The sequence below is a fragment of the Caretta caretta genome, chromosome 4 (genome assembly GCF_965140235.1).
Source record: "Caretta caretta isolate rCarCar2 chromosome 4, rCarCar1.hap1, whole genome shotgun sequence".
In the NCBI taxonomy this organism is placed as follows: Eukaryota; Metazoa; Chordata; order Testudines; family Cheloniidae; genus Caretta; species Caretta caretta.
In genome coordinates, this window is record NC_134209.1 from 70,967,256 (window position 1) to 70,983,745 (window position 16,490).

General features: G+C 45.0%; 1 protein-coding gene across 1 annotated transcript in view; it reads right to left on the reverse strand.

Annotated features, from left to right (window-relative positions):
- DCHS2 (dachsous cadherin-related 2) overlaps positions 1 to 15,346 on the reverse strand; it is a 236,584-nt gene extending 221,238 nt beyond the window's left edge. Inside the window, exon 1 of the mRNA XM_048847435.2 lies at positions 12,908 to 15,346. Within this exon, the coding sequence (XP_048703392.2) occupies positions 12,908 to 14,770 (1,863 nt within the window). The 5' untranslated portion in view covers positions 14,771 to 15,346. The remainder of the gene's footprint in view (positions 1 to 12,907) is intronic.
- Between the last annotated feature and the right edge of the window lie 1,144 nt (positions 15,347 to 16,490).

Here is a 16,490-nt window from a genome sequence, read left to right on the forward strand (position 1 = left end):
CTTTCAGAGAGACTAACATTTTGTTCTAAAAACAATATGTATATTTTCTTTATTCAATCCTTAGAAGAAAATGATCTATAGCATAGAACTACTGTGTATGATCGACAGTAATTTGTCACAATGTGTGTTCTCTTCAAGCTATTGTTAGATATAATTGGTTATATCTTTCCTATAAGAATATATGCAGTTCTTTTTATGCTGCATGTTTTTTGCAATATACAGCTACACTATAAACTACAATCTGATCCTTCAATGGGAACAAATTCAGGCACTGTGGCCAAGTTAAAGTATTTAGGCACTGCTGTCAATGGGATTTTGGCTCATGAGTGCCTAAATCCCTTTTGAAAATGAAACTCAGGTTCCAAATTAGTTAGGCCTTGGAACACTAAAAGCAGCAACACCTATACATTTAAAAATCTGGGCCTGTATGTCAAACAGCCACACAGTGCACTATACTGTACAACACAATATACTAAAGTAGGTACATTAATTAACTATTTTATGTTGAACTTCATCAAGTTAGTAGAGATCCTGGGCTTTGTTGCAGTCACCAGCACACTCTATCCCTGAACAGAATGATGGGGAGAATTACCCCCAATATATGAGAATCCTTTGGTGGTACAGGCTGAACCTCTCAAATCAGGCACTCCATGGTCCAGCAACATCTGTGGTCTGGCATAGGCATCGACTCCATGGGTGCTCCGGGGCTGGAGCACCCACGGGGAAAAATTAGTGGGTGCGGAGCATCCACCGGCATCAAGTTGCCCCCCTTGGCTCCTCTCCCCCTGCGCACAGGCGGCCCTGCACTTACCAACTCCTCCTCCTCCCTCCCAGCGCTTCTGGAGAGCCACGAACAGCAGATTCGCGGCGTTCAAACTCCGGGAGAGAGGGGGAAGACCCGGAGCCGACGGCTGGGACCCTGGGCGGGGGTTGCTGCAGCAGCCCCTGCATCCCTACTTCCCACGGGTCTGGTGGCAGCGGGGCCCCAGGCAGGGGGCCACGCTGGGTGCAAAGCCCAGGGTTGCTGCAGCACCCCCTGCATCCCTACTTCCCATGCCTATGGAGGCCCACTGGCACTCTGCATTGACCTCCCGTGGTTCGGCAAATTCTCCGGTTCGGCACCAGTCAGGTCCTGAGGGTGCCAGACTAGAGAGGTTCAATCTGTGCAGGGTTGAGGTTGTGCATCCTAGGCCACACCCACCTTACGAGCAACACCAACATAGGAAGCACAGCCCAGGGAAAAGGGGGTATGACTGGGTTATCCATACCCCAGCAAGCTCTGGCTGCCAATTGTTCCATTGAGGTCAACGGCATCTGGTACAAATTAGAGCAGCCTCCAGCTTCTAACTTACACCAAGGAAACAGGCTGGCACAGAGCCACCCTAGCATTATAGAAAGTGCAAAGGTGGTACATAGCATTCCTTTGTTGCACTGTGCACTCAGCTACAGTCCAGGATCTGGGCCTTAATCACCTACACTATAAACTACTCTATTATGAAAGCACACATACAGCACCAATACCGTCTCACCTTACTCACACAAAACTCTCATTTAAGTCAATGGACATTTTGCATGAGTAAGGAAAGAAAGATTTAGCAAGCAGAATCTCCCATACTAAAAAATGCATATGCTGTGTTAGATATTTGAAAATATCACTGCATATAGGAAACACTTCTGAAATACACATTTAATATACATTGAATTTTTAGTATTTTAATTGCCAAAATCTTATTTAATATTTAATTTGAATGTGTGAAGATGATACACTAGATAATGAAACACATACTACTTACCAAGAAGACAGACTGTACAGTGTATACAAAGAATTATCTCTTCCACTCAGATATTGAGAACATCTCAATATATCTTGTAAAATCAGCAAGAGTGCTTGTGCTCTTGTACGCATAGTTTAGAATACAATATACAATACAAAACATTATATAATACACCTTTCCACCATATACTTTCTTGCTTACTCTAAATCATACACTAAACATACATCTATGACATATACTGAAACCTATACACTGCATAATAAAAACAGTATTCTACTGTTATACACCACCCAGCATCCAGGCAAACAATCAGTTTACCTTATACTGCACCACACTGATGGAAGGGGACATTTGGGCAAAGGTAATGGGGAAACACTACCTTTAAAAAACAAAAAGGTCTCATGGGATTTTAATGTCCATTTAGAGCAGACAAGACTTTACTTTTTAAAATCTCACTAAAAAGATCTTCATGCAATGTGATGTCAGCAGACCAGGTGCAAGCTCGTGCCAGAGCCCCAGGCCAATTCGCTTGTATTTTATTATAGATCAAACTGATTGTTCAATATAGAAGTGTATCTGGTGTTTAAATTTAATGAAAATGAGTCAGATGTTACTTACATTGTTCTCACCTATCTGTATCCAATTATAACATTGTAGCAAACACTTATATTGTGTATACCCTTGTAACTAAATAGCCCATCAAATGACAAAGAATCCTTGTGGAATGCAAATGAAGAACTTTTAACAGAAAAGTGCTAATTTCAAAGCAAGTGGTCACTGTGTCTCATGATCAGAGATTAAAGACTCAAAATGTATTCCTCACTCTCCATCATCAAAGGAAAAGCCATTGTGGGTAGCGACCATGCCAGCTTGTTCTCTATGAGAAGATGTGATAAGTATGGATTCAAGGAAAGACCCTAGATCTCTAGACTGTTTGGACTCTTACAGGGAAATGTACCAGATTCAAAGCAGAGATCCCCAGAGACAATCTAGGTACCCTAAAAAGACTTTTGGAACACTGGCAGTTTATTACATCACTGCCACTATTTGCAATTACAAACTGTGACTCACTATGCATATATTTTACCAGCTTTAACCTCTCAATAATTCTCACTTCCTTTTCTCAGGTAATAAACAGTTAGTTAGTTTACCACAAAATTGGCTACCAGTATTGTCTTTGGTGTAAGACCTACAGTACCAATTGATCTAGGATATGTGACTGGCCTCTTGCAACTGGAAGCAACCTAAATGTGATTTGGTTTTTGGTGTAAGCAACCAGGTTGTCTATGTGGCAAGATAAACTGGAGTGTCTAAGGGGACTGTCTATGACTCTATGGTAAGACTGGTATAGTGATCCAAGAGTTCACATTTGTCACTGGCTTGGTGAAATCTAATTATAGAACACAATGTTACTTTGGGGTGTCTACCCTGACATAAGCACTTTGAGTCATGAGCTATTCCAGACATTGTGGCACACAATAAAATGCATAGTGACCAACTTCAGAAGGATGATAAGTCAATTCAACCTATCAACCCCCAGAAAACTAGGTATTTCAAACCTGACTCTTTGACTACTACACCATTCAAAGCCACTGCTGTTACTGCATCAATAAATAATAAAAACAACATTTACACGGACCTTTACATATTCAGAGCACTTACTAATATTAATTATTAATCCTAAAACACATTTTTAAATAATATATTTTAATATTACAACTAAAACACTTATATAGCACTGTAAACATTCATAGAACATAAAATATAACACTGTCTCTGCCTTGAAGAGCTTACCATCACAAATTTATGTCAGGATTTGATTTAGTAGTCTTGCTACGGGTTGAAACATTTCGCTTTGCAAAATCCCATCAGGAAAAGGTTTTGCATCAAAGGAAGTTACCATGTACATTTTAGGATACAAAATATATTATGTTCTTAATGCACCAGAAAATGAATCCTAGTGTCAGGTATGCAGAAAAGTACTTAAACAGAATTAAATTAAATGAAAATTTACAGGTCAAGTTTCAGCCTGTTGTGTATGAAAGAGACAAATGTTATATTCCCCACACACGCAGTCAGCGAAGACTAGAAACAATGACAGATCCTTGACTATAGTGGCATGTCAGTTAATACCGTTTTCTGACATATACCACACTAAAACTCCATAAGCAGCCGTACAGTTCCTCACAATATTGAAAAGCATTCAGAAGCATTCAAAAAAGCTTCAAAATAAAGTTAAGAGACTGATTTAAACCTACATTAGCAAGGAAATTTAAAGGTAAGACTTCCACTCATTCCTCAATGCACTACATTACGATCAGCAGAACAGCTCAGAAGAGAGCTAGTTTGTCATCACCCACAATACTGAGGCTCACAGAACTGTAGTAGAATACTTTGCAAATTACCCATTTATGTTAACATTGAATGCTTATGGTATGATTCTGTAGCATGTATCATTCAGTCTAAAGCTATTCAGCACAAATCATTACAGGGCAACCCACAGCCTAAGTAACCAAGCTGGCGCTGGAGTGAAATATGGGCACAGACAGGGAGGAATCCTCACCACCACTCAGAGATCTGCAGGCTCTTCTCTGAGAGCCTCTTTGGCCCATGGGGAGGTGAATTGTGAGGAACTATATAGAGGCAGATCCTCTGGCTTCATCCCATCCCCAGCCTCCCCCTGTGCACTGACACACAGAAATTGCCAGAGTGGAGATTCATGCTGTGCAGGAAGTGCACCCTCCCATGCTCCCTCCACCATTATATATTATGATAGAAACAGAGGCCGGTGCAATAGGCAATAGAGCTATGGATGCTGTGCTATTACCACCTCTGACCCACTTTACCCTTATCACCCTTACCCTTCGAGCTGGACAGGAAACAGTTTTTCTGGCCCACAAATAGGAAAATTTTTCAAACTCTGAGAGCTATCTTGAATCAAGATGAAAATTCAAAATTTCAAAAATATACACACACTGAGCTGTTTGTTTTCAGTCAATCAGACCATTTGGTTTTAATAATTTTGAAATGTTTTGTTTGGATTTCAGCTTTTTAAAAACCTTTTTCAGTCTAATTAATTTAAATGTTGAAACAAAAAGTCATTTTGAACTGGAAAACTTTGACTTTGAAACATTTTTCCCCTCAGCATCTTTTACAAGTTGGGGAATTTGTCAAACTCAGCCCAGTTTCAGGCAGGGTGGATCTGATTTAAATCAAATTGATTTAAATCATGATTTAAATCACTAGTCAGGAAGACTCGATTTAATCATGGATTTCTACATAAAAGTGCATTCTTGTTGGTTGTTATAACCTTAAAACATATTCTTCACAACTCAGAGATAGATGTAGGTTTCATTTTTAGAAGGTACACACTATACATTTTTAAAGAGATTTATTTTGAAAACTTTTCAGATTAGTTTTACAGCTATATCAGAAAATGAATGATTGTTGGTTATTTCATTTACCAAAGGTAACTGAAGCAGATAATTATGAAGTCATTGGGAGGTGAACTATCTCCAATTCAACAGGTTAATCATTAATATTTGGAGAATTTGCTTGCCATGCTGTATTAGGAGGAGAACATCACCAGACAGACATTTGAATTGTTTTATTTAACTAAAACAACAACATTATGTATTCTGGATTTTTTTCCTTCAACAGCAAACATATAACATTTTAACAAAACAAGCATGTGAATTTTTGAATTTAGTTAAACATTTAAGTTTTTTAAAATCAGGTTTGTTTTTGTTAAAATTGTTTTTAACTAAAATAATTATATGAAATTTTTTTTATAATAACAAAAATTAAATCAATGTCAACTAGGTCAACATGAGAAACTTAAAATACTGGCTTCTGCAGCTAACTGAATCATCTTCACCTTCATTTTCCTGTTTGTTCATAATCTGGAAAAGAAAAACAAGCTTTCCTGCTTTTTCAGGTCCCAAACGATTTCTCAATTTGGAATGAATTAGTCCAAAGGAAGAAAATATTATTTCAACATTGGCAGAAGAAGCTACTGCTGTTAACAGTGAGATTATCACTTCAACAGTCTCTGAATCCACTTAAGTGTCTTTCACTTGTTCACTGGTGTGACTTTCTCTAAAGCATCACAAGAAAACATATTTCTTGAATGGTTCTTATTCACAAACTAGGTCTCTTTTACAGCCTGCTGCCATTATAGGTTTTCCCTTCTAGTAAGGGAATGGTATGGTAGATCTCAAATCAATGAAGGCTACACTCAGAAAGACCTCAAGACTTCTGGAATATGTTTCTCAAAACAGTGTCACTTTTAGTTCTACTGCCTGTCCCTCCCTGCTCACCTTTATCTCCAGACTTCTTCTCTTTGTCCAGATCTATTCCGCCCCCAACAATGTTCTATTCACTGACCTCTTTGAAAGTTTGCACTTTTAGAGAGAGGTAAGGGATTGACTCTGTGTACACAAATTTTCAGAGGGACAATAGGGTTGAGGTCTGTTATTTCTCACCTCTCTATGTTTATTTATTTATTTTAAAACATTTTTGCTGCTACACAAGCATGTTACCTCTGGAGACACAAATCCACAGTTTGAGAACTGCAAAACTAAGAATCTCTGATGGTATCTTCGAGACTGAGCCCTGAGTCCCATTGGGTAGATAGAAAGATTAACCTAAATAATCTATACAGAAGCCCCTGGAACCCCATAAGATTGGGTCCCTAATCCATGAACTTTTGGAACTTATTTACAAAACTTTTCTTAAACATTACATGAATATATGGTCTCATACTATAGAATTAGAATTTATAATCCCTATTCCATGATGAGATATCTTTGAGCTATAATGTATCTTAAAAAAGCATTTTATCAAAAAAATCCGATTTACATTAAAAACCAATTTATTTATTTATTTTTTTAAAATCATTGATTTTTATCCATCCTGGTTTCAGATCAACAATTGCCATTTGACAAAAGCATTTAGTCAACCTATTACTGACCAGTTCCACAGATAACGCCCTTGCAGCTTGGAAGATACCAATGCCAGGATCATTTCCTAGTATCTGGTTCTATTCCTTCACTGTATGCCAAGAGGTTGGCAGCAGCACACTTCTATGCTAATTCATTTTCACATGCTGGGTGAGGAGTGGTACCACTTGTGTTGTGGGCCACATATTTGTCAGGCCGAGTAGGAGAAGGTACAGGGGCATTACCTAGTCTCCAGTACATAAAAAGAGTTTATTCCAACTTCTCAGTTCCTCCCCCTGGACTCCTGTGAAAAGGGAAGGTCTATAAAAATCTCTGCTGGAGACACACAAGCGGAAGAGTGTTTTGGGGGAAAATGCAGGTCTTTTCACCCAGGCGCTAAGGGCTCAATTGATGGCAAGGCTGAGTGGAGCACTGTTTTGGGATGGTTGGTATTTTGCCTGCTTGTTTGTTTTTAATATAACACTTTTTGCTTGTGTTATCTAATTTCATTTACAGAGTTTCTCTCCTACTGAGCTCATCTTGTTGTCTGTTGCTATATTTTGTTTCTGCTTCGTCATCTCACCAGTAAACAGTGAGTTTAAGATAAGTGTACTTATAACCCATAGTGGCTTGCGTGTAATATGCATGACAATTTAAAAAACCCACAAAATTTATAACTAACAAATTTACTCTGTGCATTTCAATGCATACTTTTCCCCTCTACTTCACAACATCCAATAACCCATTCATTTCTGTTTTGTTCCCCCTCCCCTCCCCCCTCACACACTCTTTTAAGGATTTTTCCTATTTGTTTAGATTTCAGGTGGTGATTCTAAATTATTCCAACCTAGTTGTTTTCTCAGTGATGCAGTCATTATGCTGTCAGCTTTTTTGAATTAATAACTTATATCAGCTGCTGCATATAAATTCAGTTTATTTTCCAGAAAATACTTTGTCTCTCACTGAGCAGCAGGGATATTGTAAGGACAGATCAGATTGATCTTTGTGTTTATGCAGTTAATAGCTGACTTGCATCTCTCTAACCTACCTGAGTGCTTGCTGAACACCACCACATTGTGTCAGAAGCCATAACTAACCAAGAGATGGAGCAACTGTTTCTACTAAATTAGCTGGATTTGCAAGAAAATCTGCCTGAATAAAATGAATCAGTATAAACAAAGTTTTAAATTTTTCTCATTGCTGCTGAGATTGCACTTAAAGCACAGTTAATGGCATTTTCCCATGGTGGTAGGCACTGGAGCACTGAAAGCCTATGTTGTTTCTACATGAGAGGGGCAGGTTCATTCAAGCTATGGATATTTGTAAAGCAAGTGAAATTAATCAAATGCAGATTTAGGTGCAGAGTGATCCAGTACCAGCCACACAACTAGTCTCTGAGACATCATTTCGAACAGGAAAAAAATTGAAATGAAGGAAACCCAAACAGCAATCAAAACAGAAGTAAAATTTCTTGTCAGGCAAAAATTCTTGACCACATCTTGTCATTTGGAATACAGATGAAAAAAAATGACCAGCATTTACTGACTGACTAGATTTATAGCAGGGTAGTAGAGTAGAGCAACTACTGGCAAGATCTAGAACATAGCTCTTTGTTACAGTCATCAGTTTAGTGGGGAGAAAGTAAGAGGTTTCTATACTTTACCCATCTGGGTTGAAAAATCTAATCACCGCAGAGCAGGAAGATTTCCCTGATGAGCAAAGGGGATTAAACCATTCATTTCTGCAGAATTTAAATTTTTATTTAAAAATGGTTTTTAGGTCCTACAGTTGTGAACCAAAGGTAAAACAATGCAGAGCTGCATTCCTTATTATGCAGATAGCTTCAGTCCATTTCTGCTGCTAATAAGTTGGCCAAGCAGCAGCAAAGTGAAATTAACAAAATTCTTCACTTATCAAGGTTCTATTCAGAACCATGGAAGCAGCAATGACACAATCAATAATGATGTCAGTTTCATGCAGGTTCTTGGTAAAGTTATGAGCAGTAACAAGTCAGATATTGGGCTTATAGGCCCCAAGAAAATGGCTAGGAGAGGGGTGGAAAAATAGAGACTTTTCCACTCCCCACTATTAATTGCAGCTGGAAATCTCTGGGAGAGCAGTTACTACAAAACAGCCCTATCGTCCTTAAGACAGCCAGGAGGCTCTGGAGGGTGGGAAAGAGAGCATAAAAAAGCTTTTTCACACAGTCAATTGTCCAAGCCATTAGCTTGAAGCTTCACAATTGATTAGACCAGTGTTTCACAAACTTGGGACGCTGCTTGTTCAGGGAAAGCCCCTGGCGGGCCAGGCCGGTTTGTTTACTTGCTGTGTCCGCAGGTTCGGCCAATCGCGGCTCCCACTGTCCTCAGTTTGCTGTGCCCGGTCAATGGGGGCTGCAGGAAACGGCAGCCAGTACGTCGCTCGGCCCACGCCACTTCCCGTGGCCCCCATTGGCCAGGCACAGCAAACCACAGCCAGTAGGAGCCCGCAATCGGACGAACATGCGGACACGGCAGGTAAACAAACGGGCCCGGCCCGTCAGGGGCTTTCCCTGAACAAACGACGTCCCAAGTTTGGGAAACACTGGATTAGACATATGCAAAGTGATGAGAAAAATTTAGCCCTCAACTAGAATCCAGGGTCAACACCCATGTAAAAATCCCAGCACCCTCCTCATTCCTAGCAGCTGGAAATGTCTGGACTTCACTGCAGCATTCCCGCAGAACCTTGCTGTTGGGCCCCACCTTATCTTTTGTGTGTACCTCTGGCTAATAGATTTAGTCCTATACCTATGATAGGTACATGGCAATTTTTTCAAGCTCTACTCATAGTTACAACAGTGCAGTGACAGTCAACATATACGGTACATTTGACGTTTGAATGACCCACTGGAAAACCCTCATTCTCCACTAGTACATTTAAACCTTTTTAAAAAAAATAAGTATGTATATTACATTTCTTTTAGTCTCCGCACCTCCTTGAGGATGGTAATATATACATGACTAAATACATGTCAGGAATAATCAGTTCCTACTGTAGATTGAGGCCACATCAATTTAAAAAACAACTTTCCTTCAGCACCATGGACTGCTGGCTGCAATCCTCCTCGCTATTGCTACCACTTGGCAACCCTAATGAGGCTGAAGTATCTGACTAGCAGCAGATAAACTCCTCAAATGGTTTTGCCAGCTTTTCTATTTGCTTCCCAAAGCATGAAGCCAGCAGGAAACATCTCATGTGACCTGTAACCAGGAGGGAGTTTGAGTGGAAGAAGTTTTTGGTTTTAAAGGTTACCATCTTCAATAAAGAGCTTATTGCAGCACACTTGAATGCTAAAATGAGCTAACCGTTTAAAACACAAACTGCATTTTAAACGCTAATTTTATAAGCCAAGACTCCCAAATACCAATTGTGATGTGGATATTTTGAAAACAACAGCCTTGCAAAATTCTACTCAACCACACTTGTAGAGGAGTAGTTGTTTGACGGGAAAGTAAAACATCTTTTTTAAATAAAAAAAAAGCATTAATCATCATGGTAATAGGTCAGTGAACTGACCTTGTTCATTGGCAAGTAAACTTTCATGATCATATTGCAAAGCTAACTCTTCCTTTTTCCTTCATTTCAGTTCCCTCATGTCATCCTGTCTGGCTCCTTTCCTGCAGCAAAGCTTCAGAATCCATCATTCAGTAATAACTACCATTAGAACCAGCTCATAGGGACTCTGTGTTTATTATCTAGCCCTAGTGTCAAAGAGTTTTTACATGCCAAGAGATACAAATTAAATCTTTTTAAGAACACTTCACAAAACCCAATACAATAAATACACCGTTTAGCTAAGCTCTATTGGGGCAAGTGCTTATCATTGAATGGAGGCTCAAAATGGTGTAGGTGATGTTGTAAAATGATGTATTTGGTGGCACCAAACCAGAGCAGAAGCCAGATAGCATAACTATGGAGGAGCTGAAATGAAGAGCACCAGAGGATAAGTCAAGTCAGTTTTGTGTTGAATGCCAACCAATTGCCCTTGCTATTCAGAGCATTCACCATCTATAAAACAAAATGCATTAATTGCAGTGCTTACCACACTGTGGCCACTACTGAAGACAAATAATACATTCCTTTAATTTTTTGCAAAGGTTGTAGTTCATATTAAAATGAACACAATTAAAGCTATAAAGATCAGATACAAAATACTTCATCACTTTGCTGACAGAAAGCACACATGGTAAAATCTATCACTCATGTGATCCATATGCTACAACTAGGATTTAATTGGAAGCACATCTCCATGGTAAAGAGACCAACACTAGGAAAAACCCCACAAGGCTTTGGAGCAAAAGGATTCCACTAGCAGAAATATGGTGTGAATAAACCCTGGTTGCAACACATGAAGCCAAGGAAAGTATACTTACTGTGAGCTTTCCTTCCTGTTTTCTTTACCTGCTATGGCTCCAGTTAGGGTCAAGATCACTATCAGCAGTTTATTCTGTATTTTTTGAGAATTTGATTGTTTGTTTTTTAGTTGCATCCAATGGGCTAGATCCTATAGATACTTACAGATACGAGTTATTTTACTCATCTGAGCAGCCCTACTGAAACCATGAGGGGAGTTATTCACCTGTATAAGTGTTTGCAGGTTCAGGCCTTAATGTTGGAACGTATTTTACTGCATCCGTGTTGAAAAGCTAGCCAACTCTATGTTACACCATCCTCCATAAAACTAGCTCACCAAGACCACCCAAGCAGTCAATCCTGAGGAGGGCAACTAATAATACGATGATAATTTTAATTTCTAAAGCAACCAGTATGAAGTGCCTGCATACTGTACAAAATAAACACTTAAGATTGGTGCAAAAATAGCTCATTCCCCCATTTTCAGTTTGTTCATCTGGTACCAACAGAACCACAACTACGCATACATCTTGAAGCCATGACTCTGTCAAAAAATAATTCTGTTCTATGATACCATATATAGCAAATGGTAATGCAAAGCCTGGAGCATACTATGGAAGAGAAAGAACAATATGTATTCCCCGGGTCTGTGGAATGTTTAGAAAAACAGTCTGGGACCAGAAAGACTTTTCCCCCAGAGAAACCACAAGGAGCACAAAAAACTATTGTTCTTCTGAGGACCAAAGTTTGCCTCACTCACATGGAATGGTTACAGGGTTCTGCCCACATGGCAAAACTGAGAGCCTCCTGTACAGCCTCAAGAGATCCTTGTGCCTTTCTTTGGCTCCACAGAAGACCAACTTCAATAGAATTGTGCTGCCTTGGATCTCTGCAGCTAGTCCATTCCTCCAGAAATCCCTTTTCATGAAAGAAAAAGCAGACGCATAGTGAAGTTAATACTGACTGTCAGGGTTAATTCTGCTATGGAATCCATGCATGGTTGAGGATAATGGACACTCCAGAAACACATGGCGAGGCATACCTTCCCAACTCTACAGCATATCTTCAATGGTACTTGGCAAAAGGGGTGTATCATGCTGAAGATGCCCCTTTTCTATGTTTTCTGCATACTAATCTATAGGAGTTTTCCAGAGAGGCCCAGGAAGGAAGGATTTTGTGTGTGAATTTCCTTGGTTTACCCCAAGTCACCAACATAACCTACCAGTTTTTAAAATGTGACAGTGTTTGCAAAAAGGAAATTATTTCTTTGGCTTCCTTCTTACAATGAATTAATGAGAAAAGCGGGAAGAAAATTGTTATGCCTGACAATCAGTGTGTGTGCAATGTTTTGAAACCGGGGGATGTTGTGATTTGGGCGTGACAACAGTTAAGCTGACAGTATAGGAGTTCAAGGAGTACTTGTGGCACCTTAGAGACGAACAAATTTATTTAAGCATAAGCTTCTGTGGGCTAAAGCCCACTTCATCAGATGCATGCAAATACTCTCTGGCAACCGTGCCTAGGGGACACAACAGGTGAGGTTTTCTACATCAGCCATAGTGTGAGCCCGATGCAGACCCTGCCAAGGCGGCTTGCTGCCCCCATGCCTCCCCCCACAGGGATGCTCCCTGTCCCTACATAGGGAGAGGGCTGCTACAGGCCCCTGAGCACAGCCAGTACCAACGAACCCAGGTGTCTCTGGAGAAGATACTTAAGCTGCCCCGAGACTCCCCACCTGCGCCGGCCCCAGCAGGGCTGCCCTGGCGGGCCGCTGCCCCCGCCCCCCAGCCCGGTTACCTGCAGCAGGCAGTGCCCGGGCCCCGCGTGCTCGGCCAGGCTGGCGTTGTAGACCTGCTGCTCGAAGACGGGCTCGTTGTCGTTGGCGTCCTCCACCAGGACGCTCACCAGGCAGGAGGCGGAGAGCGGCGGCTCCCCCAGGTCCCGCGCCACCACCCGCAGCTCCAGCGCCGCCTCCCGCTCGCGGTCCAGGCCGCGCCGGGTGCTGATCACGCCGCTCAGCGGGTCGATGTGGAAGAGCTCGGGGCCCGCGGCGCCCGGCGCCGCCTCCAGGGCGTAGCGCACCTGGGCGTTGGGGGAGCCGGGCTCGTCGGCGTCCGAGGCGCTGAGCCGCAGCACGGTGGTGCCGGGGGAGGCGGCCTCGGAGACGGCGGCGCGGTAGCGGGGCTGCGGGAAGGCGGGCGGCTGGTCGTTGATGTCGGCGATGCGGAGCAGCAGCGTCTCGCGGGCGGAGAGCGGCGGGGAGCCGGCGTCGGTGGCCGCCAGGCGCAGCTCGTACAGGTCCCGCCTCTCGCGGTCCAGGGGCCCCTCCACGCAGAGGAAATAGAGGCCGGCGGCGCCGCCGGGCCGCAGGGCGAAGGTGCCGTCCCCGCCCTGCAGGGTGAGGCCGATCTCGTCCCCGGCCTCGTCGGGGTCGGAGACGGAGACGCGGGCCACGTAGTCCCCCGGCCGCGCGGCCTCGGAGAGCCGGGCGCCGCCGCCCTCGGTCAGGTAGAGCACGTGGATGGCCGGGCTGTTGTCGTTCACGTCCAGCACGGCGATGGAGACCAGCGCGCTGCCCACCTCGGGCTCGGCGCCGCCGTCGCGCGCCTGCACGATGACGCGGTGCAGGGCGCGGGCCTCGCGGTCCAGCGGGCGGTTGACGCGCAGCAGCCCGGTCCGCTCCTCCACGGCGAAGTAGGCGGCGGGGTCGCTCTGGCGGCGGTTGATGAGGTAGCGCACCTGGCCGTTGGCGCCCAGGTCCGGGTCGGTGGCCCGCAGGCGGCAGACGGCGGTGCCCGGCGCCGCGTCCTCCCGCACGCGGGCCCGGTACTCGCGCTGGCTGAAGGCGGGCGCGTTGTCGTTCTCGTCCAGCACCCGGATCTCCACCCGCAGGCGGCCGCTCAGCCGCGGGCTGCCCCCGTCCCAGGCCTCGATCACCAGCCGGTGCGAGTCCGCCCGCTCCCGGTCCAGCCGCCGCAGCAGCACCAGGTCCAGCGGCTCCGGGGGGGAGCCGTAGCGCAGCTGGAAGAGCGGCGCCGCCGCCGCCTCCGCCTCCTGCCCTTCGGCCAGCAGCGTGTAGCCCTGGGTGCCGAAGCTGCCGGCGTCGGGGTCCCGGGCGCCCGGGAGGCGGAAGGCGCTGCCGGGCGGGCTCAGCTCGGAGACGTTGAGCCGCAGCGAGTCCCGCGGGAAGCGGGGCGGATGGTCGTTCACGTCGGTGACCGCGATCTCCACCTGCACCATCTCCCCGCGCAGCGTGGCCGCCACGAAGCTGTAGCGCGCCCGCCGCTCCCGGTCCAGCCGCCGCGCCGTGCGGATGATGCCGGTGTCCGGCTGCACGTGGAAATCCGCCAGCAGCGCCGACTCGCCGCTCCCCTCCGACAGGAAGAAGCCGCCGGGCTGCCCGTCGCCCGGGGGCAGCCCGGCCCGGATGTCCCCGACCAGCGTGTCCGCCGGGAGCCCCTCATCCACCGCCAGGCTCAGGTTGTACAGCTGGGCCGAGCAGCCCCGCGCCGCGCACAGCCACAGGGGCGCGAGCAGCGCCAGCAGCCCGGCCCCAGGCGCCCCTGGGCCCCCGCGTCTCCTGCTCCCCCGGGGGAGCGGCCGCTCCCGCTGCCTCTGGCACCTGCTGCTCGCCCTCGGGGGCAGCGGCCGCTGCCCCATCTCCGCTGCTCCCCCCCCGTTTCAGACGCGAGCGCCCCTGGTCCGGGTCTGCCCGCAGCGGGAGGATCCGAGCGCCGGGTGCTCCTCAGCCACCTCCTCACAGGCCAGTGCAATGACACGGGGATCGCTTCCAATTCAGCATCGGGAGGGGTTTGTTTGCAGTCGTACGGCTCAGCCAGGGGCCCCTCGCCGCGCGCGCACGCACTGCCACAGCCTGTGCGCTCCTCCACGAGCGCTGCTGCTGCCGGATGCCTCCTCTTCTCGCTCGCCTCCTTTATTTCTTTCGCATCCGCGCCTCGCTCCGCTTTCCCCCCGCCGGAGTCAGGTGCATTATTCCTATTGCCAGAGCAATAGGAAATCCTCTAAGCCACACGCGCACGCACACACCTGCCAAAGTTGGTGCGGGGAATAACAAGTGTGTGTGAGAGAGGCGGGAGGGGACAGCTTCCTTGCCGCTGCCGCAGTTGAGACGCCTGCTACCCATAACGTCTCAGGAGTAGCAGAGCTGCAAACACACCCCCTCCCATGTGACTCGGCTCTCAGACAAGGGCAGACTCTGCTCCTATGGATAGCTGGAGAAAGCACTGCAGCAGGGAGTTGTCCCCTTCTTTCCTCTCTGGCTGGGAGGCGAGATTCTGGGAAGGACAGCGCACCAGCGTGATCCTGCTAACCTGAATCTAGCGTTAGAAGAGACATGCAGGCCCTCGATCAAGTGATCCATGCAAAGTAGTGATTTGGAATCGTAGGGAGAAATACGGTTTTATGCACGTTTATCTTGAATAACCTTATAGATCAGACACAAAAATAATCACTGACAATGCAATTGGATAGAGGGACAATCTGTGCCAAAACAAGAACTGCTTAGCTTGTGGGGTTAATATAAGAACTGCTTAGCTTGTGGGGATAAAATGAGCAAGTACACACAGGGATGTGAAACCACATTAATTCTGTCTGTGCAACTATTTAAATAAGGTGATGGAAAACAAGCTTCTTGCAGAGCCGCCAGGCCAGGACACAGGCGGAAGGGGTTGACTTTGGGCTCTCATTTTCATCGAAGTTACAACAGTGCCTGCATTTGAAAATGATGATTTAGGGGGAAAGATAGACTGGAGGTTCTTAAAATACAGAAAATTGACAATCTGGGAGAAGTTCCTGTCTCGTGCCTTAATGATTTCAATGCAATGAAGTTTGCTCACAGATTGTAACACTCCAGACTGTGCAGATTGATAATGAGCTAGCATTTTTATAGAGCCTTTCAGCCAAGTGGAACCCAAAGCACTTCACAAATTTTATTAAATAATTGTACAAAGCCATTAGCTGGATAAAATTGCAGGTATAGTCCCTGTAGTTAGGATCTCAGCCTTCTTTTCAGTGATTCATGTAAACAATATTGCACTAATTTATTTATTAAATTCCTAGAAGGGGAAGCCACACAAAGGTCTGAGATAAATGTGGTGTAATAATGTATTTACCACAAAAACAGTGCAAACCACATGAGGAGAAAATATATTCCCGAGGTAGGCGGTTATGGTGACACCTTAAGAGCCCAGGGGCTAGGCACGTTAGAAGGATGATATATTTCCTCGGCTTTCTACTCATACAAATAAATCACTACATTTTTGTGAATCCTGCAGTGATCAGCCCTGCTATTGTGTATTGCTAAATTGTGTAATATTTTGTCATGCTTCAATGATCTAAAACAAACTTGAACCTGGAGATG